Raw genomic sequence first — 26,410 nt, 5'->3', positions numbered from 1 at the left:
CCTCCAATATTCCTTGGCGGAAAACAAAATATCAAGAAGACCCAGTGGTCTCAAAACACAATAACAGGCCTAAACCCTTCATCTGTTCTTAATATTGGGACTTCCAGTTCTTACTATTGATCTCTCTGAAACAAACTCCCTCTTAGATACATGATTTTAAATTGTTCCATGTTGTTTATTATCAGAAATGCTATTATGAAATCTTAAAATTTAAAGCATTGTGCTAAGAGACTAGGTATATTATTCACATATTGCTGATACTTTGTTAGGATACTATGGCAGCATACATACTTTCTAAGAAGAAAACAGGGCAGGAGAAAGGGAAGAGAAGGGGAAGCAAGAATGAGAAAGAGAAGGAAGAATGGGAAGGTGAAGATTGCTAAACTCCACGACGGTCAAAACCGAAAGGACATTAATTTCAACAAATTTACATAAAAATTTACCCACACAGTGATTTGGTCATTAAAGCAAACATTTGTTTACAAGAAAACAATAATACTTATTCAACAATAACAATAGGAACAGAAAAAACTGATTTCCAAGGAGAAAGGAACAATATCAGAAAGATCTACACCAATAATATTGATTTTTCCCTCTTTTACCATGCTTCTTTGACAGTGTACAACATCTTGAAATATAAATATATGTAAGAAATCGCAATAAGTTTTAGAGAATAATAGTTACTATATTTATTTCACATGTCACAAATAACAAATAATCCTACAAAACTGTTACTTCTATAAAAAGATGATTTCTAAATGATTATCTCTCACAGTTGACTATTCATGAAGTCATATCCAGAGTAGTCATGAACAGTAAATGTCAAATTTACATTATTCTCTATCAGTATACATTTTTTTTCGTATAAAAATGATATGAACATATTACTCTTTCCTAAGAAATAAAAACTACTGGTCCATGTTTAGGTTTATTAATCAGTTCAGTTCAGTTCAGTCGCTCAGTAGTGTCTGACTCTTTGCGACCCCATGAATTGCAGCACGCCAGGCCTCCCTGTCCTTCCTGCATAGAGCAAGACTCCAACTAGGCAAGCACCCCATTTGTTTTTATTTCAAAAACACTATGGAAATTGGGCTATCGGAAGTCTCAAGATAAAGAAAAATGAAATGTTTGCATATCAATAATGAAGATATACGTTCACTATATTCCAACTTACCTAATACACTGACAAAGGCATCAAAAAGGTGAAACGTAAGTAGAGGCTCTTTCAAGCGACCATAGTAATCAGCTATAGTTTTAAAGACATCTTTTTCAAATCCTAAATACATAGGCTGCTGTAAATCTGAACAATTAGGCCCTGTTAAAAAAGAGAAAGAAAAACATTAGTAAGGCAATCACCTGTAAGTATTGATATTAGTCTCTGTGCATATATGTGGTACATACAGATATGCAAAATCAGAAAAGTTTTCAAGGGTAAAATTGATATTATACATTTTACTTATATAAATATGCTTTATGTCTAAATTAAAATCTATTATAAAACAATGAGGAAAACACTGGCTCACTTCCATTTTCAAAAAAAAAACCAACTCTTTTGTGACCTTCTGAAAGATATTTTTATTAAATGCAGACAGTGATATTTTTCTTTGAAATATATAATATTTGCCTAGTCTAATACAGTAACTACCTCACATATGTAACATAATCTATAAAGCAATTTTTAGAGCTTATAATTATTTTAGCACTGCTATATTATACAGTTCTAGAATCAGAGTTGAGTGAAATAAATAATTCTGCCTCTAAACAATTTGACTCATAAGAATGTATACTCTTTTTCCTGAAGATATTCTGAAAAGGAGATTTTACATTGTGTCTTAAATTCATTCTGATTATAAAATTCTCCATTTGATCACCATCAAAAGATAATGTGTATTAAAAAAAAATTTTTTTAATGTTAAAGCTGCTCAAACAGAGACCATGAAAGACTAGATAAAGTGGCCTCTAAGTTCCTATTCAATTTTTTGATCTAAGAGTCTAGGTTTTATTTACCCAATGCTTTTGAGTGAATAGTGGCATTTAATGAATTTTTATTAAACAAAATTATAATAGAAAATAATACCAAAGCAGAATCAAACTGATGTTTTCTGTTAAAAAGAAGTTTAAAAATAAAAGATAATTTATCAAGCAGAACCGTATTGCAAAGAAATACATTTCTAAGAAATAAGTTCTAAGAAACTTGGAACAACCAAGAAACCAAGAAGCTTGGGATAAGTGAAGCAAAGATTCCCTTGTACCAGGGACCAAAGAGGAACAAGAAATGCTTAGCTCTCTATGGTGAAAGTGAAAGTGTTAGTCACTCAGTCATGTCTGACTCTTCGTGACCCCATGGACCATAGTCTGCCAGGCTCCTCTGTCCATGGAATTCTCCAGGAAAGAATACTGGAATGGGTTGCCATTGCTTTCTCCAGGGGAATCTTCTTTACCCAGGGATCGAACCCAAGTCTCCTGCACTGCAGGCGGATCTTTACCATCTGAGCCATCAGAGAAGCCCCAAGCTCTCTACCGGGCTGGTAGCAAAGACCCACAGCAATCCATATACAGATGGAAGGATTTACATCTCCAAGCAGAGAGAGCAACTAACTGGATCTGCCCATGCCTGAGGGAAACGGCAAGTGGTCCACTGCCATTGTGGTTGGCCAACATTGTCTATTTCCACCACAGCATGGAAGAAAGTGATGTTGACTGCACTGGTCAGTTCTGGGCCAGCAGAACACAAGACCAAACAACTGTACCCGAACAGATTTCTACCCTCAGGACAGCAGAAGCAGCCAGTAAAAACTGAAAGGAAATTCTTCCTACAGAATCACTGTAACTAATGAGGAAGGGTCAAACAAAAAAGGACAGTTAAGGATTCTGGGCCTTCACATCTCCAAGTCATTGAAACATTGTGAAAACCGCTTTTTGTCAGTCTCCTTAAAAAGTCTCTTACCTTTTAATGTTCTATATGCTGCTTATAAATAACCTGGATTAAAATAATGAAAATTATTAAATGTGTGGTACCTCATTAACCTAGTGGCAAACATAGCCATTTTTACTTGCTTCCTCTTCTGAAATATCCCAAGCTTAGTCAGTCAAAATTGCGTGACATGTCTTAGCAAGTAATACATGTTACCTTGAACTATTTATTCCCTCTAAGGATAAGTATGCAGTTCATTCTAAGCAGTTGTATCTCTTACAGAACACTTTATCATTCTTGAAAAAAATACGCAAAAATAAGCCAAGAAAAAGTTTTCTTTCAAATGCCAGTGCATGGCAAGCCCATGAGAGAAGGCTAAGTTCAAAGATCTTTTGTTTTTCTATCATGTTGAATTTCAGAATATATTTTTAAATCCAGTTTTTATAAATGTTATTCCTGAAAGACTTTGGAAAAGAACTGTTTACATCTTTTATTGAATTCTTGAAATCTACGTGCACAAGGAAGAAAAACAGCCAACCTGGTTTTGTATTATTTATTTATCATCAGTCCCTCACCTATGGCCAACCATGAAAGCACCTAGGTCTGCAACAGATCACCCCCAAGGAAGAGATAAGCAGTAAACCTCCAGAGTAAGAGGCACGAGGCCTCCAAAAGCCTCATATCTTTTCTGTTCCCTATTGCCAACAATAATGGAAACCCAGATTCAGTAAGGATAAGGATAAGCAAGAGACTATGACTCTGACAGACTCCTAGTAAATTCAGGAGATGGGGAATGAGAATTTGGAAAAATCAATAATTTTATAAAATTATTCAAAAGGCTGACCTCACTCTTTGGCCAACTTTTTTTCTCTGACACACAAGCAAGCATCTTTATGGATGTGCCAACCATTTCTAAAGTACTACACTTGATACATGTAAGACAGGTCCCCATTCCCAAGAATTTCCACCTAACCTAACACTACCTCACACACGTGGAGAACACAAGTCAATCCTCATATCTTTTCTCTCCGCTGGTAATCTCAGTTAGCCTGACCTTTCTGCAGAAGTTTCACGGATTATATATACATCTCTCTTGAGCGGAAATTACACTCTTCACTACATTTTGATCACCAATGAGAATTCAACATCATAACTACACCTTAATATATACTTTACAACATATTATAGCTTAGATTCGTTATACTAGCTTCCTCTGTTCACTCCCAGTTGACCAACTTTCAAGATCCTTGGTTTTCCAAAAAGTCATACACGGGTTATTTAACCCATTCATAGCTTCTATTTTGTCTTTGCCAACTCTGGCCAAACATATAATTTAGACTAATTTGTTTAAAATGATTAAGCAAGAATGAAAAGCATTCCTCCAAACTAAAACCACAGGACTCTACATCTTAGCTGTTCTAAAACATGAACCAAAACCCAATGAAAATCTTAATAAACTCCGAGAACTTTGGTCTTCACACAAACTAACATTGCTATTCATTTTCAGGATGATAGTATATCATCATTTTTATATCATCACTAAGATCACCCACAGTGAGTTGTTATTTTAGTTTCATTCTATAATCAAATAAAACTAATTAGTGAAATTAATAATTCAGAGCCTACTAATTTAATAATTTATACAACAATCTCTAAACATGCTAGTCTTCTTACTCGAAAGGGAGGAAAGAAACTACCTCTCTGAGGTGATCTTTAAGACTCTAAAGACTCTATAGACCAAATACCACCATTACCAGTCAACTAAGATAACTAGAATTATTACAATCACTTGTTTGGTTTAAGCCATTAACCATTAGAATCCCTTCTTTGAGTTAAGACTTCTAAAAATTCCAAAGAAACAGTAGTGTTAGTGAAATACTCTAATAACTCATTTCTTCACAGTGCCCATGATATCCTAGGAAGAAGACTTCAAATGCCTACGAAAAACTTCAGAGGGATCGTCTTGTCCAGGCCCTTCATCTGATAGCCAAATTACTTAAACAGTCTTTCTTGTTTCTTTTTATATAGGTTCTTCTCCTTCCAAACTCTGCTGCACACTAATTAGATTTGTCTTCTAAAACATTTTTCTCCAAATTAAACCATTGCCCTATAAAAAGCAAGTGGGAAACAGAATCTGCTGAGTAAACTAATGATGTAACTATAAGGCATACTTAGGAATACATGCTTTAGGAATAAACTACTGACAGGCATTTATCTATTACAATATTGTTTTCAATATTACTAATTATTCTTTTCTGTGATGAAGCATTCAAAAGAAGCAGTGTGGATGCTATTTGCAGTGTGATTTTACCCACAAGAAAACAGAAGTACAAAAATCCCTTTTAAAAGGCTCCATAACTCAGCCCTTCCACTAAGTCACAAATTTATCACTGAAAGCACATGAATCCCCAGCTAACTGCCAGTCTCACAGGTGTCAAATCAATGTTCATGCCATTGAGCAAAAATATTTTGTAATTCAGGGCACTAATTTCTGTCAATTTCATAAAAATGGCAGATAATTAGTACTCACAATTTGCCAAACACTTCATAGCTGACAGTACCCAATGAGGAAGTTCTTCTGCAGAAAAAGGAAAATAAAAAGATGTTTTATTCAATTATATGTAACTCAAAGTATTATATACACACCTGGTATCATAAGAATGACACTTGTCTCAAGTAATATGAAACTTATTGGCTAATCACAAATCACTTACTTATGAATCAGAACACTGAAAAGATAAAAATTTTTCCTTAGCAGCAATGTTACGACTCATTCTTACATAAACCATACCTGTAAATTTCTCTAAAGACAAGATGTACTTGTAAAGCTTTAGGGAAAAGAAGAAATTTGATAGTTTGTTCCAAAGAAACAAATCAATTATCCTAAGAATTATACAGAAAAAAGAAAAACACAGAAAAAGCAAAAGCATGAGTCATCAGATGCATTTATGAAACCAGTTCACCAAATATCTTTAAAAAAACAAAAAGGTGAATTCTGTTATGTCCAATGTTCAATCACTTTACAAGTTTCAATTTTCAAAATATCTTAACACAATGAAGTGCCACTGACATATCAGTACAGGCTATCAGTATCAGGACAGCCTTAAAATAATAATGACTTCCCTGGTGGCTCAGACAGTGGAGCATCTGCCTACAATGTGGAAGACCCGGGTTCGATCCCTGAGTTGGGAAGATCTTCTGGAGAAGGCAATCGCAACCCACTCCAGTACTCTTGCCTGGAAAATCCCATGGACAGAGGAGCATGGTAGGCTCCTACAGCCTATGGGGTCGCGAAGAGTCGGACACGACTGAGCAACTTCGCTCACTCACTCAAAATAATAATGGTTAGCATTGATACAAAAACCCCAGCTGAACTTTTTGGTACAGGGTCTCTTCCTCTGGCCCTGCCACAGACATCTGATGGACCAGCACTCATGCTTCTACTTGACACCTTCTCCACTGTCTGTGAAACTGCAAAGACACTGGTTGACTTGTGTTAGAGCTAATGAACCTGAAGTTTATGAAGTCCTCTCTTCTTTCTCAAGTATGTACTTACTAAAATAAAACTGATCATCCAGCTATAGCTGGAAGTATTAATGTCTGCTGTACTCAGGAGAATGTAGAAGTATTTTAGATGTATTTCAAAGGCAATAGCCCTCTCATTCTACATAACTTAATTTTATACATTGATATTAACCTGACAATTCAAGAAGTCGCAAAGTTGTTTATTTCTGTTTCCCAACATTCTCCATTCCTGATACATGGACTTTAAAGGAAAACTGTTTCAGGTTTCAAAGACACATTGTGCTCCTGTCAAGAAACATGACCTAGAAAAATCTCTTCCCTTCTCACTGCTCATACTCCTTCTAGGCCACTCTGCTTGCTGCCCAGGAGCCTCCAGCGCTTCATTTAACATTAACTTATAAAATCCCGAAAGTATTATACCATCTTCCCACAACCATAGGTCATTCTAGCTCCAGCTAATTCCTAGGATCAAGAGTTTGAAGTAAGTTCAGTTCAGTTGCTCAGTCGTGTTCGACTCTTTGCAACCCCATGAACCGCAGCACACTAGGCCTCCCTGTCCATCACCAACTCCCGGAGTCCACCCAAACCATGTCCATTGAGTCGGTGATGCCATCCAACCATCTCAACTTCTGTCGTCCACTTCTCCTCTCGCCTTCAATCTTTCCCAGCACCAGGGTCTTTTCCAATGAGTCAGCTCTTCATATCAGGTGGCCAAAGTATTGCAGTTTCAGCTTCAACATCAGTCCTTCCAATGAACACCCAGGACTGATCTCCTTTAGGATGGACTGGTTGGATCTCCTTGTAGTCCAAGGGACTCTCAAGAGTCTTCTCCAACACCACAGGTCAAAAGCATCACTTCCTTGGTGCTCAGCCTTCTTCACAGTCCAACTCTCACATCCATACATGACCACTGGAAAAACCATAGCCTTGACTAGACGGACCTTTGTTGACAAAGTGATGTCTGTACTTTTTAATATGCTGTCTAGGTTGGTCATAACTTTCCTTTCAAGGAGTAAGCGTCTTTTAATTTCATGGCTGCAGTCACCATCTGCAGTGATTTTGGAGCCCAGAAAAATAAAGTCTGACACTGTTTCCACTGTTTCCCCATCTATTTGCCATGAAGTGATGGGACTAGATGCCATGATCTTCGTTTTCTGAATGTTGAGCTTTAAGCCAACTTTTTCACTCTCCTCTTTCACTTTCATCAAGAGGCTCTTTAGTTCCTCTTCACTTTCGGCAATAAGGGTGGTGTCATCTGCATATCTGAGGTTATTGATATTTCTCCCAGCAATCTTGATTCCAGCTTATGCTTCCTCCAGCCCAGCGTTTCTCATGATGTACTCTGCATAGAACTTAAATAAGCAGGGTGACAACATACAGCCTTGACATACTCCTTTTCCTATTTGGAACCAGTCTGTTGTTCCATGTCCAGTTCGAACTGTTGCTTCCTGACCTGCATATAGGTTTCTCAAGAGGCAGGTCAGGGGGTCTGGTATTCCCATCTCTTTCAGAATTTTCCACAGTATATTGTGATCCACACAGTCTAAGGCTTTGGCATAGTCAATAAAGCAGAAATAGATGTTTTTCTGGAACTCTCTTGCTTTTTCGATGATCCAGCGGATGTTGGCAATTTGATCTCTGGTTCCTCTGCCTTTTCTAAACCCAGCTTGAACATCAGGAAGTTCATGGTTCATGTATTGCTGAAGCCTGGCTTGGACAATTTTGAGCATTACTTTACTAGCATGTGAGATAAGTGCAATTGTGCAGTAGTTTGAGCATTGTTTGGGAGACCCGGGTTCAATCCCTGGATTGGGAAGATCTCCTGGAGAAGGAAATGGCAACCCACTCCAGTATTCCTGCCTGGAGAATCCCATGGATGGAGGAGCCTGATAGGCTACAGTCCATGGGGTCACAAAGAGTCGGACACGACTGAATGACTTCACTTGAGCATTCTCTGGCATTGCCTTTCTTTGGGATTGGAATGAAAACGGACCTTTTCTAGTCCTGTGGCCACTGCTGAGTTTCCCAAATTTGCTGGCATATTGAGTGCAGCACTTTCACAGCATCCAATGTGGATCCATCTCTTATTCAGGGGAAGGAATTTTTAAATCAGTTTGGGGACTCTGGCTCACTACAGTTAGAAGCACTTTGTTTTTCTTAATCAAAGACCAGGACAGGGAGTTGCTACATGTTTATTTTTCCCAATTTGTAAACTGGCTTGGAGTAAAAAGGTATAAAAAACATTAAAGCACCTTCAACATCTAAAAAGCTACCTTTGTTAAAAAAAAAGGGGGGGGGGGATGATATAAACCAAGACTATCTCAGAAAATCTGACACAAAGACACCATAATGAAAAGGTCAATGAGAGCTCTGATAATTAGTCAGGCCCCAGGACCACCTAAAAGTTGACTCAAAAAATCTGTTAGGCATTAAACTTACCCACTTCTCAGGGATTTTCTGGGGATAATAAAGAACCACTTTATACTACAATGTGGCTACCACTGAACTAGCTTCTAGATGGATATGGCTTAGATCTTCAATCCTGGGTATTCATCTTCCTATGGCATTTCCTGAATACAAACAGTTTGTATAAAGGTCTTTGGAAGTAAACTGAAGCTATACATAATGAGAGGGTAAACTTATATGTAGGGTTTACGGAAAGGTCAAACAGAAGCAGATGGACCTGTACAGCCACTGTACTAGGTCAACTGAGAACAAAATGGCTTTTATGCACTTACTTGACTTGTCATCAAGGATAACAACTCCTTGCTTGCTCACACTGTATACATTATGGATGATGAACTTGGAGTTGACAAGTTTAATGTCTAAAACCTCTTCTAAGGAATCCAGGCCAAGGATTTTCTGTAAACTAAAAACATAAACAATGATTATATTAACTACTTTTAAAAAATCATCTGCCCAAGGCCCAGCACAATGGAAGATCTTTAAAATGTGCTGTTTTCATGTATTTCACCTGATTTTTATGGGGCAAAAAGGCCAGACATTGAGTATATAAAACAAACTTAAGAGAGACCCTTTTGTCATTAATGTAGTACTTCACTAATTTAAAAGCATAACACACTGAATGTCAAGAAAATTATTTTTTAACATAAATATTGTAATAACAAAAACTAGCTTAACCATTGATAGGAAACTGCTACGAGTATATCTTTATAAAATTTCTTTTAAAAAACCTGCTATGACATTGTTAACTTTAGTTACCTCATTTCAGTTCAGTCTCTCAATCGTGTCCGATTCTTTGTGACCCCATGAACTGCAGCACACCAGGCCTCCCTGTTCATCACCAACTCCTGGAGTTCACTCAAACTCACATCCATTGAGTCGGTGATGCCATCCAGCCATCTCATCCTTTGTCATCCCCTTCTCCTCCTGCCCTCAATCCCTCCCAGCATCAGAGTCTTTTCCAACAAGTCAACTCTTCGCACAAGGTGGCCAAAGTACTGGAGTTTCAGCTTTAGCATCATTCCTTCCAAAGAACTCCCAAGACTGATCTCCTTCAGAATAGACTGGTTAGATCTCCTTGCAGTCAAAGGGATCTTAAGAGTCTTCTCCAACCAAAACAGTTCAAAAGCATCAATTCTGCGGAGCTCAGCCTTCTTTATAGTCCAACTCTCACATCCATACATGACCACTGGAAAAACCATAGCCTTGACTAGATGGACCTTTGTTGGCAAAGTAATGTCTCTGCTTCTGAATATGCTATCTAGGTTGGTCATAACTTTCCTTCCAAGGAGTAAGCATCTTTTAATTTCATGGCTGCAGTCACCATCTGCAGTGCTTTTGGAGCCCAGAAAAATAGAGTATGACACTGTTTCCACTGTTTCCCCATCTATTTGCCATGAAGTGATGGGACCAGATGCCATGATCTTCATTTTCTGCATGTGGAGCTTTAAGCCAACTTTTTCACTCCCCTCCTTCATTTTCATCAAGAGGCTTTTTAGTTCTTCTTCACTTTCTGCCATAAGGATGGTGTTATCTACATATCTGAGGTTATTGATATTTCTCCCAGCAATCTTGATTCCAGCTTGTGCTTATTCCAGCCCAGCGTTTCTCATGATGTACTCTGCATAGAACTTAAATAAGCAGGGTGACAATATACAGCCTTGACATACTCCTATTTGGAACCAGTCTGTTGTTCCATGTCCAGTTCGAACTGTTGCTTCCTAACCTGCATATAGGTTTTTCAAGAGGCAGGTCAGGGGTCTGGTATTCCCATCTCTTTCAGAATTTTCCACAGTATATTGTGATCCACACAGTCTAAGGCTTTGGCATAGTCAATAAAGGAGAAATAGATGTTTTTCTGGAACTCTCTTGCTTTTTCAATGATCCAGCAGAAGTTGGCAATTTGATCTCTGGTTCCTCTGCCTTTTCTAAAACCAGCTTGAACTTCAGGAAGTTCAGGGTTCACATATTGCTGAAGCCTGGCTTGGAGAATTTTGAGCATTACTTTACTAGCATGTGAGATGAGTGCAACTGTGCAGTAGATTGAGCATTCTTTGGCATTGCCTTTCTTTGGGATTAGAATGAAAACGGACCTTTTCCAGTCCTGTGGCCACTGCTGAGTTTTCCAAACTTGCTGGCATATTGAGTGCAGCACTTTCACAGCATCATCTTTCAGGATCTGAAATAACTCCACTTGAATTCCATCACCTCCACTAGCTTTGTTCATAGTGATGCTTCCTAAGGCCCACTTGACTTCACATCCCAGGATGTCTGGCTGTAGATGAGTGATCACACCATCATGATTATCTGGGTCGTGAAGATCTTTTTTGTATAGTTCTTCTGTGTATTCTTGCCACCTCTTCTTAATATCTTCTGCTTCTGTTAGGCCCATACCATTTCTGTCCTTTACCAAGCCCATCTTTGCACGAAATGTTCCCCTGGTATCTCTAATTTTCTTGAAGAGATCTGTAGTCTTTCCCATTCTCTTGTTTTCCTCTATTTCTTTGCATTGATTGCTGAAGAAGGCTTTCTTATCTCTTCTTGCTATTCTTTGGAACTCTGCATTCAGATGCTTATATCTCTCCTTTTCTCCTTTGTTTTTCACCTCTCTTCTTTTCACAGCTATTTGTAAGGCCTCCCCAGACCGTCATTTTGCTTTTTTGCATTTCTTTTCCACGGGGATGGTCTTGATCCCTGTCTCCTGTACAATGTCACAAACCTCTGTCCATAGTTCATCAGGCACTCTATCTATCAGATCTAGTCCCTTAAATCTATTTCTCACTTTTACTGTATAATCATTTAGTTACCTAGTATATACCATATATCTAGAAGACCAAATTTTCCATTATATATTTCATTAAGCTTAAGATTTCAGTGTAACTAAAAAGTTTAAAAACTTTACAAAACTAATTATTAGAGAAATGCAAATCATAACAAGTCACCACCTCACACTAGTCAGAATGACCATCATCACAAAGTCTACAAATAATAAATGCTATGGAGGGTGCGGAGAAAAGGGAACTTTCCTCTACTGTAAATGGGAATGTAAATTGGTGCAGTCACTATGGAAAACAGGGTGTAAGTTCCTTAAAAAACTGAAAATAGTTACCATATGATCCAGCAATCCCACTCCTGGGCTTATATCCAGAATAGATGAAAACTCGAGTTCAAAAAGATATACACACCCCAAGGTTCACTGCAGCAATATTTACAATAGCCAAGACATGGAAGTAACCTAAGTGTCCATCGACACATGAATGGATAAGGACGTGGTACATATACTCAAGGGAAATTTACTCAGCCATAAGGAAGAATAAAATACAGACATTTGCAGCAACATGGACAGACCTATACACCATTACACTAAGAGAAGTGAGACAGAGAAAAATAATTATATGATATCACTTACATGTGGAATCTAAAAAATACAAATCAACTTATTTGCAAAACAGAAATAGACTCACAGACACAGAAACAAACTTATGGTTACCAAAGTATAAAGGTAACTTCCAGAAAGTTAGAGATACCAAGGGAACATTTCATGCAAAGATGGGCTCAGTAAAACACAGAAGTGGCATGCACCTAACAGAAGCAGAAGATATTAAGAAGAGGTGGCAAGAACACACAGAACGGTACAAAAAATATCATCACAACTGAGACAATCACGATGGCGTGATCACTCACACTCATCTAGAGCCAGACATCCTGGAATGTGAAGTCAAGTGGGCCTTAGGAAGCATCACTACAAACAAAGCTAGTGGAGGTGATGGAATTCCAGTGGAGCTATTTCAGATAGTAAAAGATGATGCTGTGAAAGTGCTGCATTCAATATGTCAGCCAATTTGGAAAACTCAGCAGTCAATTTGGAAAACTCCAGTCCTGGGCACAGGACTGGAAAAGGTCAGTTTTCATTTCAATCCCAAAGAAAGGCAATGCCAAAGAATGCTCAAACTACTGCACAACTGCGCAAATCTCTGGTGGTTCAGAGGTTAAAGCATCTGCCCATAATGCGGGAGACCTGGGTTCGATTCCTAGGTTGGGAAGAAATGGCAACCCACTCCAGTATTCTTGCTCGGAGAATCCCATGGATGGAGGAGCCTGGTGGGCTACAGTCCACTGGGTCACAAAGAGTCGGACACAACTGAGCGACTTCACTTTCACTTTCACACGCAAGTAAAGTAATGCTCAAAATTCTCCAAGCCAGGCTTCAGCAATATGTGAACCATGAACTCCCAGATGTTCAAGCTGGTTTTAGGAAAGGCAGAGGAACCAGAGATCAAATTGCCAACATCCGCTGACTCATCGAAAAAGCAAGAGAGTTCCAGAAAAACATCTATTTCTGCTTTATTGACTATGCCAAAGCCTTTGACTGTGTGGATCACAATATACTGTGGAAAATTCTGAAAGAGATGGGAATACCAGACCACCTGACCTGCCTCTTGAGAAACCTATATGCAGGTCAGGAAGCAACAGTTCGAACTGGACATGGAACAACAGACTGGTTCCAAATAGGAGTATGTCAAGGCAGTATATTGTCAGACTGCTTATTTAAGTTCTATGCAGAGTACATCATGAGAAATGCTGGGCTGGAGGAAGCACAAGCTGGAATCAAGATTGCCGGGAGAAATATCAATAACCTCAGATATGCAGATAACACCATCCTTATGGCAGAAAGTGAAGAAGAACTAAAGAGCCTCTTGATGAAAGTGAAAGAGGAGAGTGAAAAAGTTGGCTTAAAGCTCAACATTCAGAAAACGAAGATCATGGCATCTAGTCCCATCACTTCATGGCAAATAGATGGGGAAACAAAGGAAACAGTGGCTGACTTTATTTTTGGGGGCTCCAAAATCACTGCAGATGGTGACTGCAGCCATGAAATTAAAAGACGATTAGTCCTTGAAAGGAAAGTTATGACCAACCTAGACAACATATTCAAAAGTAGAGACATCACTTTGTCAACAAAGGTCCATCTAGTCAAGGCTATGGTTTTTCCAGTAGTCATATACGGACCTGAAAGTTGGACTATAAAGAAAGCTGAGCACCGAAGAACTGATGCTTTTGACCTGTGGTGTCGGAGAAGACTCTTGAGAGTCCCTTGGACTACAAGGAGATCCAACCAGTCCATCCTAAAGGAGTGTTCATTGGAAGGACTGATGCTGAAGCTAAAACTGGGTGTTCATTGGAAGGACTGATGTTGAAGCTGAAACTGCAATACTTTGGCCACCTGATGTGAAGAGCTGACTCATTGGAAAAGACCCCGATGCTGGGAAAGATTGAGGGCAGGAGGAGAAGTGGACAACACAGGATGAGATGGTTGGTTGGCTTCACCGACTCAATGGACATGGGTTTGGGCAGACTCTGGCAGTTGGTGATGGACAGGGAGGCCTGGCGTGCTGCGGTTCATGGGGTCGCAAAGAGTCAGACACGACTGAGCAACTGAACTGAACTGAAGTGATAATGGAAAAGAATCTGAAGTTGTACACCTGAAACTAACACAATATTTTAAATCAACTACAGTTAAATTTTTAAAAATAAAAATATTTAGCCAATAGATATTTTTGGTCATGTGGGCAAAAGAAAAAAAGAAAAGAACTTTTAAAGCTCTATTTTTAATTAGTATATAAATAATAATAGAAAATTTCCTGAATTCAGTTAAGGTCTGCTTGCTAGGCAGGATAGGTACAAATAACGCACTCAAAAGTTGAGATTTTTATACAGTTTCAGAAAATTAAGTATGCAGAGAGTAGCAGAGAAGCAAAACAGAAAAAAAAAAAAACAATATTAAAGTTCTCATTAATAGCACATGCACGTACTATGATAATGTCATCGACTTCCAGATCTCTTCTACATTGGCCTCTGTCAGCTGTCTGCGGTGGACAAGACGGCAAGCCGGCACCTCTCCAATAGCAATACTGTGACGCTTATACCACATCTCAGGATTCTAATTGGGGGTGAGGGTAGCGGGGAAAGACAGAAAGAGAGAACAAACATTTCAGTAGACAGTGGTATGATTTTATAAAAACGTAACTTGATTTAAATAATCATTTTAAATATAAACTAACTTTCTTTGCATGGACTACAGAGTAATAAAGCATAACTTGTAAAGATCAGATCATATCATAAATGAATAGTAAAGAATTGCCAAAGAACTACAGCAATAAGCATGACATTAGCTATTTTCTCCTGTGGGAGTGCCAACTAACCAGTGAAGTAGCAGTGATGAAATTTCATTAATTCAAAATTAACTTGAGGAATATCAATCCAAATTCACACACTATTCAAATTAAGTGCCTGCTTACAATAACATTAAAGTCTATTACTTTCAAGAACTCTTTAGAAAAAAAAAAGAAAGAAAAGATCAAGTAAATACAATGTTAGATAGCAGTCCTGAGATCTTAAACATCTGAAGAAGGCAGGAAAAACAAGAGCTCTATAAGGACATCTGGATATGACCAGGAAGAAAAACTAAAGGCCAAAGAGGTTAAGTAATTTAACCCCTCAAACTCACACTGCTTTAACACTTCAATATTCTTAGCATCTCCCTTCTCACATTTAGGCTACTAGACAGAAGTCTTAAAACTCCCTTTTGGTAATCACAGAGAGGAACATTTGAACTTTTAAAGGCAAAACATGTAAGAAGTCATCTAAAAGTGCTTTTTTATAAAAGATTGGAGAGCTGTTCTTTGATATGGCTTGGGGTTTGCTTTTGAGAACTACTGAATTGCAAAAGAAACTTGAAGATCATGCAGATTTGTACTTTTTTTAAACTATCTAAATTAGGTGTTCTCTTTTGAAGGTAGGAGTGTCAGTTGTTGCATTTGCCTAGCAAATTCACTTCCAAAAGTTATCTTAAACAAACATTCAATTATTTATCTGTACAGATACTGCTAATTAAATTGTTTACACATAGAACGAAAAAGTTGAAAACATGGTATAACACATATCTAACCGTTAAGGACTGGATAAACTATAGTACTTTACAGACAAGAGGCAGATATTAAAAATGATACTGAATGTTTAATAACATAAAAAAAATGGACACATACACTGTTCTAAGTGAAGAATATAGGCAACCAAAACAGCACAGCATGGTCTCATTACAGTGCTAAAGACATGCATAGCAGTGGGAGCTCAACATGTCTACGTGCCACCTCAGACAGATAGATATCCTTGCTGGGCAGGACAGGTGTGCCCCCACAGCAGGGCATGGTATCCCAAAGCCTGTACTAGGGGGTCATGTCCCCCCTACCCCCACAAAGCCTCATAACCAAGAGAATTTCATGCTGATGAAGCAGCAGGCCATGGGGGGTAAGGTCTACAGCCAGCCCCCCGCCATGCGCTCCCCACAGGGCTCCCTCCTGGGCCTCCTGCCCCAGCAGAACCTCATGATTTTCCACCACCTGCGGCAGCGCAGTGTGTCTTTGGACAACCAGATGGGCCACATCCCAGCACCGGGTGGCATGGCCAACCTTCCCTTCTAGCAGGCCCCGTGAGGGGCTGGACCTGGGGCCATATTGCAAATATGACAACATTTTAAAAAATGCATAGGAAAAAAATAAAAGAGTTAATATTAATTCTCTCTGGATGATATTATGAGTAATTTTTTTCTTTTGTCTCTATGAACAACTCTATTAATAACAGCAATAGCAATTAACAGTTTTCCAAAGCCTGTGTGTCAGGCATCCTTGTAAACACACTATAGATATGACGTCACTTGAGTCTTATAACCATCTTACCCCAGGGGGGTGTTATCATCCCACTCTCACCAAAAAGAAAACTTAGACACAGACACAGCAAATGAAACAGAGAAACAAGCTTGCATAGCTAATAAACGAAAAACCAAGATTCAAACCCAGCAGTCTGTCTCCAGAGCTCACTCTCTACCTGCTGCCTGTCAGTAAACACAAGAAACTGTTTTATTTGCTGCACTTCATCTTATTTTATATAATGGCTGGGCAAGAGAGGACAGGACAGAACAAACACAAAACAACAAGGAAAGTGGAGGCAGGGATAGAAAGAGGGAAAGTAAGATAAAAAAAAGGAAGACGAACCCAAGTCCTTTAAGAAAGATGGACTGTTTCTCTGTTGACTACTAACATCATCAGTCTAACGACTGCATTGAGGCCCAACTGAGGAAACAGACCCTACTCTGCCATTTCACAAGAAGCAGAGCCCAAGCATTAGAGGAGCTGGAACAAGTGAGGAGCTCAAACCTCCACCACTTAATTTAAGGTTAAGGCAAGAAAAGACAAGAGCAAGGTTATCAGAAATACACAGATAATCAGGGACATGACAAGCTATGGGGGGGATAGGGGATGGATCAGAGTCACTGGCAGATGACTTCAGGATTGCTGAAAATGAGAAACTGAAAACAGATGAGAGAAGAGAGAAGACACTGTCTTCTTCGTTGGTGCATGAAAGTGACTAATGAGCAGCTGGTCTTCCTAGAGGTTCACAGAACCAGAAAGAACAGAAAAGCAAAGTTATCATATTGATGATATATATACACATTAGTTTAATATGGGGTTCTACCTGTTTTGTACAAACACCACTAGATGATCTTAAAATGAAAAAACATCTGCTGAGTAACCACTCTACCGACTGGGGTCATGTTAGGTGTTTAAATACAAATGTTTTTTAAAAAAATTAACCTATTTCATGGAGCTTATATTTTAATTTTCTCAAGCACAGAAACTATCAGCTAGAGCTTAATTAACTTCTCCTCATTAGTAATGAATTAAATGATCCTCAAATACCCTTTGTGCTCACTCTTTCAGAGCAGTCCCACTGTTTCCTAATCACCTACCACTGTATGAGCTCTTCTAGAGGAAAAACTGTATCACATTTAACTGCATCTGTAGAACCTGGCACAGTGCATGGCACACAGCAAACACTCAATAAGTGTTCGTTGAATGAATGAATTAATGACTTTCAAATATGACCTCTCATCCAACTTCCAGGCCCATTACCTCCATCTGCCTATTAGACATTTCCATATAATATCACCTACCTTTATCATCCAGCATAATTAAAACTACATTCATCACTGTCCCTGACAAATCTGTACGTCCATAGGGAGTCCCCATTTCTGACACTGGTCTCACTCCTGAATTATTTCTGATAAAGGCTAAGCTGCTTAATTATTCTGTCCAAACTGAGATACAATATAATCACATTCAATCTCATTGCCTAAAAATGTTTACAACACACCTCTGCACATGTAGGAACTGGACATCTAGTCCTATAAGACTAAATTAACTTAAAACATGGTTGTTAGTATAATTCTTAAAAAAAATTGCCTATAGAAGTTTTTGTCTACATTTTATTTTTTAGCATTATCTCAATCTTAGTAGTTTTCTATTGGGGATATTTCAAGAGAAAAGTACTCCCCCAAAAACACAGTTTCTTCTACAGTGTGCTTAGGTTTCTTTGTTCATATTATCAGAGCTCGCTCCACAATTCTCCATGTCCCAACCTTCACACTTTCAACTGGTAATAATTCTAACAAAGTTCAGGAAAAGGAGACAAAAAAGGAATTGAGGAAATTACAGAATAGAAAAGAAAAGGAAATTATAAGGGAGTTTTATGAGAAACCTGCTCAGTCTAAATGTATGAAAACGGCTACCACCTATTCGGTCAAAGTGTCAATGGGCAAGAGTGAAAAACTGCAAAAGCCAATCTTCTTGTGCTACTCGTCTCTCAGCTACTGACAGCTAAGATCTTGTTTTAAAGTGCTTTCACACCACTACTTCCAAGGGACCAACAAAAGAAACTGGACTAAGCCTAATGGTTCACAGACTTTTTCTAGCTCTCCCGCTGCTGGTCCACATAATGGCACTTACCATCACAAGTGGCCTCACCGGGATGTTCTCTTGTGAAGTGCCTGGTGGGGGATCATCCCATTTTGGAAATTTAATAACATCCTTTTGATATGGGGGCCTCTTTGGATAAGGCTTCAGAGGAGAAGAAGGAGGAAATCTAAAAACCAAGAAGAAAATTTCTATTACTGCAGTCAGTGGGAAACACAGATATTTTAACAGTAATCCCCACTTCTTGTACCCTTGAGAATTTATATAATTCCAAACTTTGGATAATCATTCATGCTTAAATCATTACACACATCTAACTGTACCCAAAATATATGATTTTTTAAAAACGTTCATCCATTATGTCCATCAAATCACCTTTATGAAGAAAAAACAGGAGATGTGTCAAACATGTGACGCATTTTTAAATAAATAAACCTTGGTCGGTCACTTGATTTTCATGATTAAGGATGTTTTTAATGGAACCCTAACCCTAGAAAGAAAGTCATTTCTTTCACCCAGCTCAAAACCCTTACTGCCATCTTACTCCAGCTGAAATTTTTAGCTGGTAAGTATGCAAGTAAGTTTCCCTGGTAGCTCAGGTGGTAAAGAATCTGCCTGCAGTGTGGGAGACATGGGCTCAGTCCCTGGGTTGGGAAGATCCCCGAGAGGAGGGCATGGCAACCCACTCCAGTATTCTTGCCTGGAGAATCCCCATGAACAGAGGAGCCTACAAGCTACAGTCCACGAGGTCGCAACGAGATGGACATGAGTGGACGACTAAGCACACATGCAGGTTGAAATTACTGACAGATAAAACTTAAGCAACACCTGCTGAGGAGATGAACACTAGAACAAAAACCACTTGGCCTAACATTTATTTTCATAACTACTTCTAATAAAGATTAACCCTCCTTTCCTTGAATATCTAACACCTCACACTGAGATTGAAGCTACAGTCTCAAATTTCATCTTGGAGGAGACAGAAAGCTTCCCAGTATCCTTGTGCTGTCCTTAGTCTCTCAGTCCAACCTTCTGAGACCCCTCAGACTGCAGCCTGCCAGGCTCCTCTGTCCTTGGGGATTCTCCAGTCAAGAATATTGGAGTGGGTTGCCTTGCCCTCCTCCAGGTCCCAGTATCCTTATTCTGCCATTTATACCCCTTCTCTGCTTTTATCCACCCTAGGTATCATCACTCCATGGACAAATACATAGAAGTCTAAATACAATCTGACTCTCTTTAAACTGGTCTAGGGCATACCTGATAAACAACAGAGGCAATTAAATACATATTGTTCTCGGAGCATCTTTTTCTGTTAGCTTGCTAGAGAAGGATATATTGTACTGCACTGAAAAATTAACATAAGAACTCTAGTTCTTAAAAGCTGACATAGAAATCAATAGGTAAAGACTTCTATTTTTATTTTTTATTTATGTAAGCCAAACTAAAGGCTTAAAATCTTGTCCATGATATCCATAAACAAGCAATCCAAATAAAACATAAAGATACTATTCATAAGGCAACCGTAGAAATAAGGAAATTTTAAATGTCTACAGTTTGCAAGGAAAGTCTCTATCAAGGTAAACCAGAAGAATTATAAATAATAAGAGTACTATGGAGAAACATTTCAAAAACAGTCACAATAGACTTCAAAAAGGATGACTAACAGAGAGCAGTTGAGTTCCATCTTCTGAAAAGAACATCCAAAAACCGCATTTTATTTGAAAAGTCAGTTTTGAGTAAGGAAAAAAATGAGATCTGGAAATCATTAAATCAAACTAAAGATAAATAAACTGAAAGCTTAAATTTTGGTAATCAAGTTACCAAGGCAGGTATTTCCAAATGATTACAAATTATAAATTAAATGAATCTCTAAAACTGTTGAAAGTTATTCTGCTTTGTAAGTAAAGGCTAGCTTACCACAGTCCAATCCTATTTCTCAGAAGCCAACAATCACATCCAAAATATAGCAAGTGTGTGCACACACGTGCAGACAAACACACACAAACTCTCACATTCATATACATATGCGTGCATGCATGCTAAGTCGCTTCAGTAGTGCCCCAACTCTTTGCAACCCAATGGGCTGTAGCCTGCCAGGCTCCTCTGTCCATGGGATTCTCCAGGCAAGAATACTGGAGTGCATTGCCATGCCCTCCTCAAGGGGATCTTTTCAACCTAGGGATCAAAACCCTATCTCTTACATCTCCTGCATTGGCAGGAGGGTTCTTGACCACTGGTGCCACCTGGGAAGCCCTGACATACATATAATAATTCAAGGGAATTTACAGACCACCCACCTCTCAGTCCTTTAAAAATTAAACATAATCCTTACTCCCATTCCATCACTCAAATCCACTGCTTACTTCTTTTCTCCATTCCCTCACTATAGTGTGAGAAGTATGAATTTGAGTTCCAGCCTTGGCTCTCTCACAAATTGTCTGTTTGTCCTTTTGAAAGTGAGTATCTCTAAATCATAGCTTTTTCACTTTTAAATAAAGGAATTAAATTGGATTATCCATACATTTCCTCCTAGGTTCAAAATATGTTGCTTGTCTTTCCACACTCAGAAAAAAAAATGATATCTTCCCTGGACCAAGGCAACCTTTCTTATGTGGAGAACTGTGACCAAAGAGATACCAGGGAGCCACCTTCTTCCCCCTGCCCTGACAAGATGAGGTCTGGGTTACAACATCTGCCGCTATTAACATCAGTAGCTGATGCAGTTACCTTCATACCTGACTGGCAATCTGGCAAGAGACAAAGTGCAGAAGAGCTCCCTCTAGTGGACTACGTGTATTTTGTGTATTCAAAGTTTTTAATTTCTAACATTTTAATCTTGTCATCTGGGGCTTGAAAACCTGTTAGAGATGATCTAATCAAATGTCACATTTTTCACTTAGGGAAATTAAGGCCCAAAAGAGGAACACAACTTATTATAAGCCTCGCAGCTAACTGGCCAAGAGAGTAAACCTTGCACAAAAGATTTGCAAATGTTTTAATAAGAAAATTATATTTTATTAAAAGGTATCAAAGAATTAAATTGACAGAAATATCATATTAGTGAATAAGAGGATTCAATATCATAAAATCCCAGCTCCTTATGAAGATACATAGTTATAATGAAATTCCAACCAAAATATAAGGTTTTTCATGACATAGGATAAACTGATTCTAAAATTTATATGGATACACAAATGGCCAAACATAACTAAGACATTCATTCTTAAAGATGAAAAGCAAAGTGAGGTGACTTACTCTACCAACTTTAAGCTAATTAAGATAATATGGTAGGACAATACTGGTGGTATGGACCATGATTTCTCAACTTCAGCATTATTGACATTTGGGGCTGGATGATTCTTTGCTGCGGGAGGCAGTTCTGTACATTGTATGATGCTCAGCAGTAAGCCTGGCTTCTATTCACTAGATGCTAGTAGCACCTTCTCCCAAGTATGACAGTATTATCCCCTGCAAAATAACCCCCAGGTGAAAATCAAGAGTGCCAAAAGGCAATCTAAAACAAATACACATGTGTTTATTTGTCACAGAACAGACATTACATATCAATGAAAGAGAACCAACTGTTCAATAAAAGAACTCTGATCCAATTGGTATCCATTTGGGAACAGTGAGGCTGCACCCCTGTGGCCAACATAAGCTCCAAAGATGTTTCGCATCATTACCTCCCACCTACATGCGCTTCTGCAGTGTGATCCTGCCACTTCCCTAACAAGAAGGAGAGTCGATTTGAGTTAGGGTGAGCCGTCTCTAATTACTTTGATAAAAAAGAAGACGGCAGAAGTGATAGCCGCAGTTCTAGGCACTAGCCTTTCAGCGGCCTGAAACTTTTCTTCCTGCCCCTTGGAACTCGTGCTTATCACTCACTCTTGCAAAACTCTCTTGGAAACCATTCATCATGTAAGAAATGCAACCACCCTGAGCCCAGCCCATTACCCTGTGAGATGCCTAAGCGACAGGGAAGCGGCCTGAGAAGGTGAGAGTTTGCACGAAAAGAAAGTGAGGTCAAGGAGCACAGAAGTTCCAAGCTTGTGGATGGGCCTCAGCAGTACCAGCTGATGTCCAGCTAACCCCTTCCTAAAACCCACAAAATTACATAAAAATTACAATGATTGTTTTAAGCACTAAGTTTGGGCATAGCTTTATTAAACAACAACAGATAGCCAACAGAAATTGTGGCATCAGGGCCAGGGAGTGAGTGGAGGCCTAAAGGGTCTCAGAGACACATGTTAGTGAAGGCTGGAAAAACGACGACGGAAAAAACAACAACAAGGTTGTTACTGGAAGATGGAGAAAGGCCTGTGTTACACAGTTACATAAAGTTCAGTTACAACTGGCACTTTCAGTAACAAAGTAAATACAAAAGGTAGGCCTGGCTAAGGAGTCTTCCAGGATGAATAGTGAAAGTGCCAACTTATTTCTTTTAGCCTTGATAACAAGATTTAGACAGAGAAAGATAAACTAGAGAAGGAACTTTTTAGCTTTTAAGCAGAATTTACAGGAACTATAAAGGAGTCATGACTTGATGATTCAAAAGTAAAGGTATTTCCACCCCTAATCGCTCCCAGCAAAAGGTTCTCAAAGTAAAAATGGCCTTACAACAAATATCAAATTCAAGCTGTTTCTAGTATAAATAATTGTCTTGGAGCAATCACAAGTGTGTGGCTATAAAACTTTTGCTATAACCTCAGAAAGATTTAGGGCAGTGCCTTATAAAGCAGCACTTTAGGAATCTTAAGAGCGTTGCACCCCAGCAGACTTAATAACAGAATAGAGCCTATCTCAAAGAGATTTATGAATGTGACTTCTGTCTAATGGATTGAAGCACAATAAGATTCACAGAAATAGTACTAACAGAATCACCATCGGTTTCAATAGGCAGGTAGCTAGGTATGAGCAGAGAAACGGGGACAGAGGACAGCTGGCAGGAAATCATACACCTTAGAAACAGCAGGTGCCCATGGGCAGCCAGAGAAAAGCAGGAACCTTCAAACTGACAGGAAACCACATATTTTGGGTCATTAAGTGTCCTGGAAGCAGACAAAGAAATGTGTGGAAAGATGGGAATCTCCTGAGTCCAAACATAGCCTGTTGCTCATTATGTTCCCGTCACAATAAAAGCAGACTCACAGATAAGAAGTTCCCATTGTGCAGCAATGCGATGACACCCCCGATCTAAGCTGAAGTGAAAAGTCAGTGTTAGTCGCTCAGCTGTGTCCGACTCTTTGCGACTCTGGACTACAGGCCACCAGGCTCTTCTGCCCATGGACTTCTCCAAGCAAGAACACTGGAGTGGGTTGCCATTTCCTTCTCTAGGGGATCTTCCCAACCCAGGGATCAACCCTAGGTCTCCTGCAATGCAGGCAGATTCTACACTTCTAAGCCACCAGGTAAACTAAATAAGGACAAAAGCACTCCTCCCCTTGGGAAGATGGAGCTGGGATGAAAATCAAGGAATACAACCCCCAAATCCCTCCTTCCCCAGTAAATATTCCACCCCTTCATTTGTATGCCCCTCATAAACAACTTGCCAAAGAAACCTAGGGCAGCAGCTCCGTGCCTGTCTGCTTGCTCTCCCTCTGAGAGCAGGTCCTTGCGTAAATAAACTCACTTTACTTGCTTAACCTCCCTGTTTTATCTCCAAATTCTTTTGAGACAAAGAAAGAACTTTAAATTCACCAGCAGCACATTCATTTGGACTAAACAATTAAAAAAAAAAACAACTAAGAATCTCAAGCTTTTACAAGCAGGAAGCAACTTAGAAAGCTATTCCACTGCAATCATGGACCAAAATGACTCAGAATTTAGAGCTAAGAGTACAAGGGTAAGCCAGGAACCACACAGAATCGAGGAGGCAAAACTGTGACCTAATCAAGGAATAGCAGACAAGTTTCAAGTACATAAGTGCTACCTATGGGTTCAGTTCCGTTCAGTCGCTCAGTCATGTCCAACTCTTTGAGATCCCATGGACTGCAGCACGCCAGGCTTCCCTGTCCATCACCAACTCCCGGAGCTTACTCAAACTCATGTCCATCCAACCATCTCATCCTCTGTCATCCCCTTCTCCTGCCTTCAATCTTTCCAAGCATCAGGGTCTTTTCTAATGAGTCAACTCTTCACATCAGGTGGCCAAAGTATTGGAGTTTCAGTTTCAGCATCAGTCCTTCCAATGAACATCCAGGACTGATCTCCTTTAGGATGGACTGACTGGATCTTCTTGCAGTCCAAGGGACTCTGAAGAGTGTTCTCCAACACCACAGTTCAAAAGCATCAATTCTTCGGCGCTCGGCTTTCTTTATAGTACAACTCTCACATCCATACATGACTAATGGAAAAACCATAGCCTTGACTAGACGGACCTTTGTTGACTTACGGGTTACTAATTGCTAAATGTGATGCCATAAAAAAATAAATTGTGAGTTTTAACGAAGGGGGTGAATGTAGTTTCAAAATAAATGTTGTTGTGGTCAGACTGTATTTTTCAAAAATGACCACAATAATATCTCCCATTCTTTATGCTTCTTCCACAGTGTGGCTTTGACACTCTCCATCAACAGGAGGAGGTTATTTTTCTCTACGCCTTTGAATGTGAGTGAGCCCCATGATTCTTTTAACAAACAGAACAGACAGAAGTGACGCCACGAACTCCAGGCATAAATCTTAGCTGCATGGCAGTTTCCTCTTCTTGCCTATTTTAAAGACTAGCTCTTGGGATGCTCATTCTTGGAATACACCTCTTAGAAGTCAACAATCACAAAAGAATAGCAACTACCCAAAGCCCATCATGCTGCAAGAAGCATAACCCATACGGAGATGCCCCAGAGGATAAAAGCTCATGTAGAAAGAGAAAGGAGCCAAGATGCATGAAGGCACCACATTTGTGAGCAGAGAAAGGACCCATCTTGGAAGTGAATTTTCTAGCCCAACTAATGCCTTGCGGATAAGGGGCATACCGCCAGCTGAGCTCTTTCTAAATTCTTGACACAAAAATCATGAGCTAAATAAAATGGTTGCTTGCAGCCACTAAAGTTTGGGATAAACTGTTTTTCAACAATGGAAAACCAGAATAACCCCAAATTTACACTATGAATAAGAATCATGGGCAAAACCATAAAATTCAGGGCACTGGGGCTTCCCTGGTAGTCCAGTGGTTAAGAATTTACCTTCCAGTGCAGGGGATGTGGGTTCGATCCCTAGTTGGGGAACTAAGACTACTGAACCTGCACACTCTGAAGCCCTCACATCACAACTGGAGAAGCCCGCAGGCCACAGCAAAGACCTAGCACAGCCAAAAGAGAAAACTTTAGCACACAATATAAGGCAACATCTCTCGGACCTTGGGCAATAAAGGAATTCTTTTTAAGCAAGATATAAAAACCACAGGGTACAAAGAAAAAGCCTGATGCATTCATTCACATCACAATTAAAAATTTTTCTGTTCATCAAGACACCATAAGGTGAAAAAATAAAAAGGGGTAGATTTTGTAATCTATATAACTGACAAAGGATTCATATCCAGAATACATTATTTTAAACTGCTAAGGATTTATGAGAAAAAAACAAAATCCTATTGGGAAGACAAAAGACATGAAGCAGGCATTTCCAGGTATAGAATCAGGAACAATAAATAAACATGGAGTGGGGGATAAATTAGAAGTGTGGGGGTAACAAATACATACTA

At 39.1% G+C, this 26,410-nt stretch overlaps 1 protein-coding gene across 2 annotated transcripts in view; it reads right to left on the bottom strand.

The window, feature by feature from the left end:
* DEPDC1B (DEP domain containing 1B) overlaps positions 1 to 26,410 on the bottom strand; it is a 99,907-nt gene that overhangs the window by 38,624 nt on the left and 34,873 nt on the right. For both annotated transcript variants that reach the window (XM_068990666.1, XM_068990667.1), the window contains exons 3-7: positions 18,745 to 18,880; positions 14,716 to 14,843; positions 9,178 to 9,308; positions 5,445 to 5,492; positions 1,175 to 1,315 (exon numbers count right to left, since the gene is read on the bottom strand). In XM_068990666.1, coding sequence (XP_068846767.1) covers positions 1,175 to 1,315; positions 5,445 to 5,492; positions 9,178 to 9,308; positions 14,716 to 14,843; positions 18,745 to 18,880 — 584 coding nt within the window. The remainder of the gene's footprint in view (positions 1 to 1,174; positions 1,316 to 5,444; positions 5,493 to 9,177; positions 9,309 to 14,715; positions 14,844 to 18,744; positions 18,881 to 26,410) is intronic.

Source organism: Capricornis sumatraensis, chromosome 18 (genome assembly GCF_032405125.1).
Source record: "Capricornis sumatraensis isolate serow.1 chromosome 18, serow.2, whole genome shotgun sequence".
NCBI classification, from domain to species: Eukaryota; Metazoa; Chordata; class Mammalia; order Artiodactyla; family Bovidae; genus Capricornis; species Capricornis sumatraensis.
The sequence above is the reverse complement of the archived record's forward strand: the minus strand, read 5'-3'. Positions and strand labels throughout refer to the sequence as shown.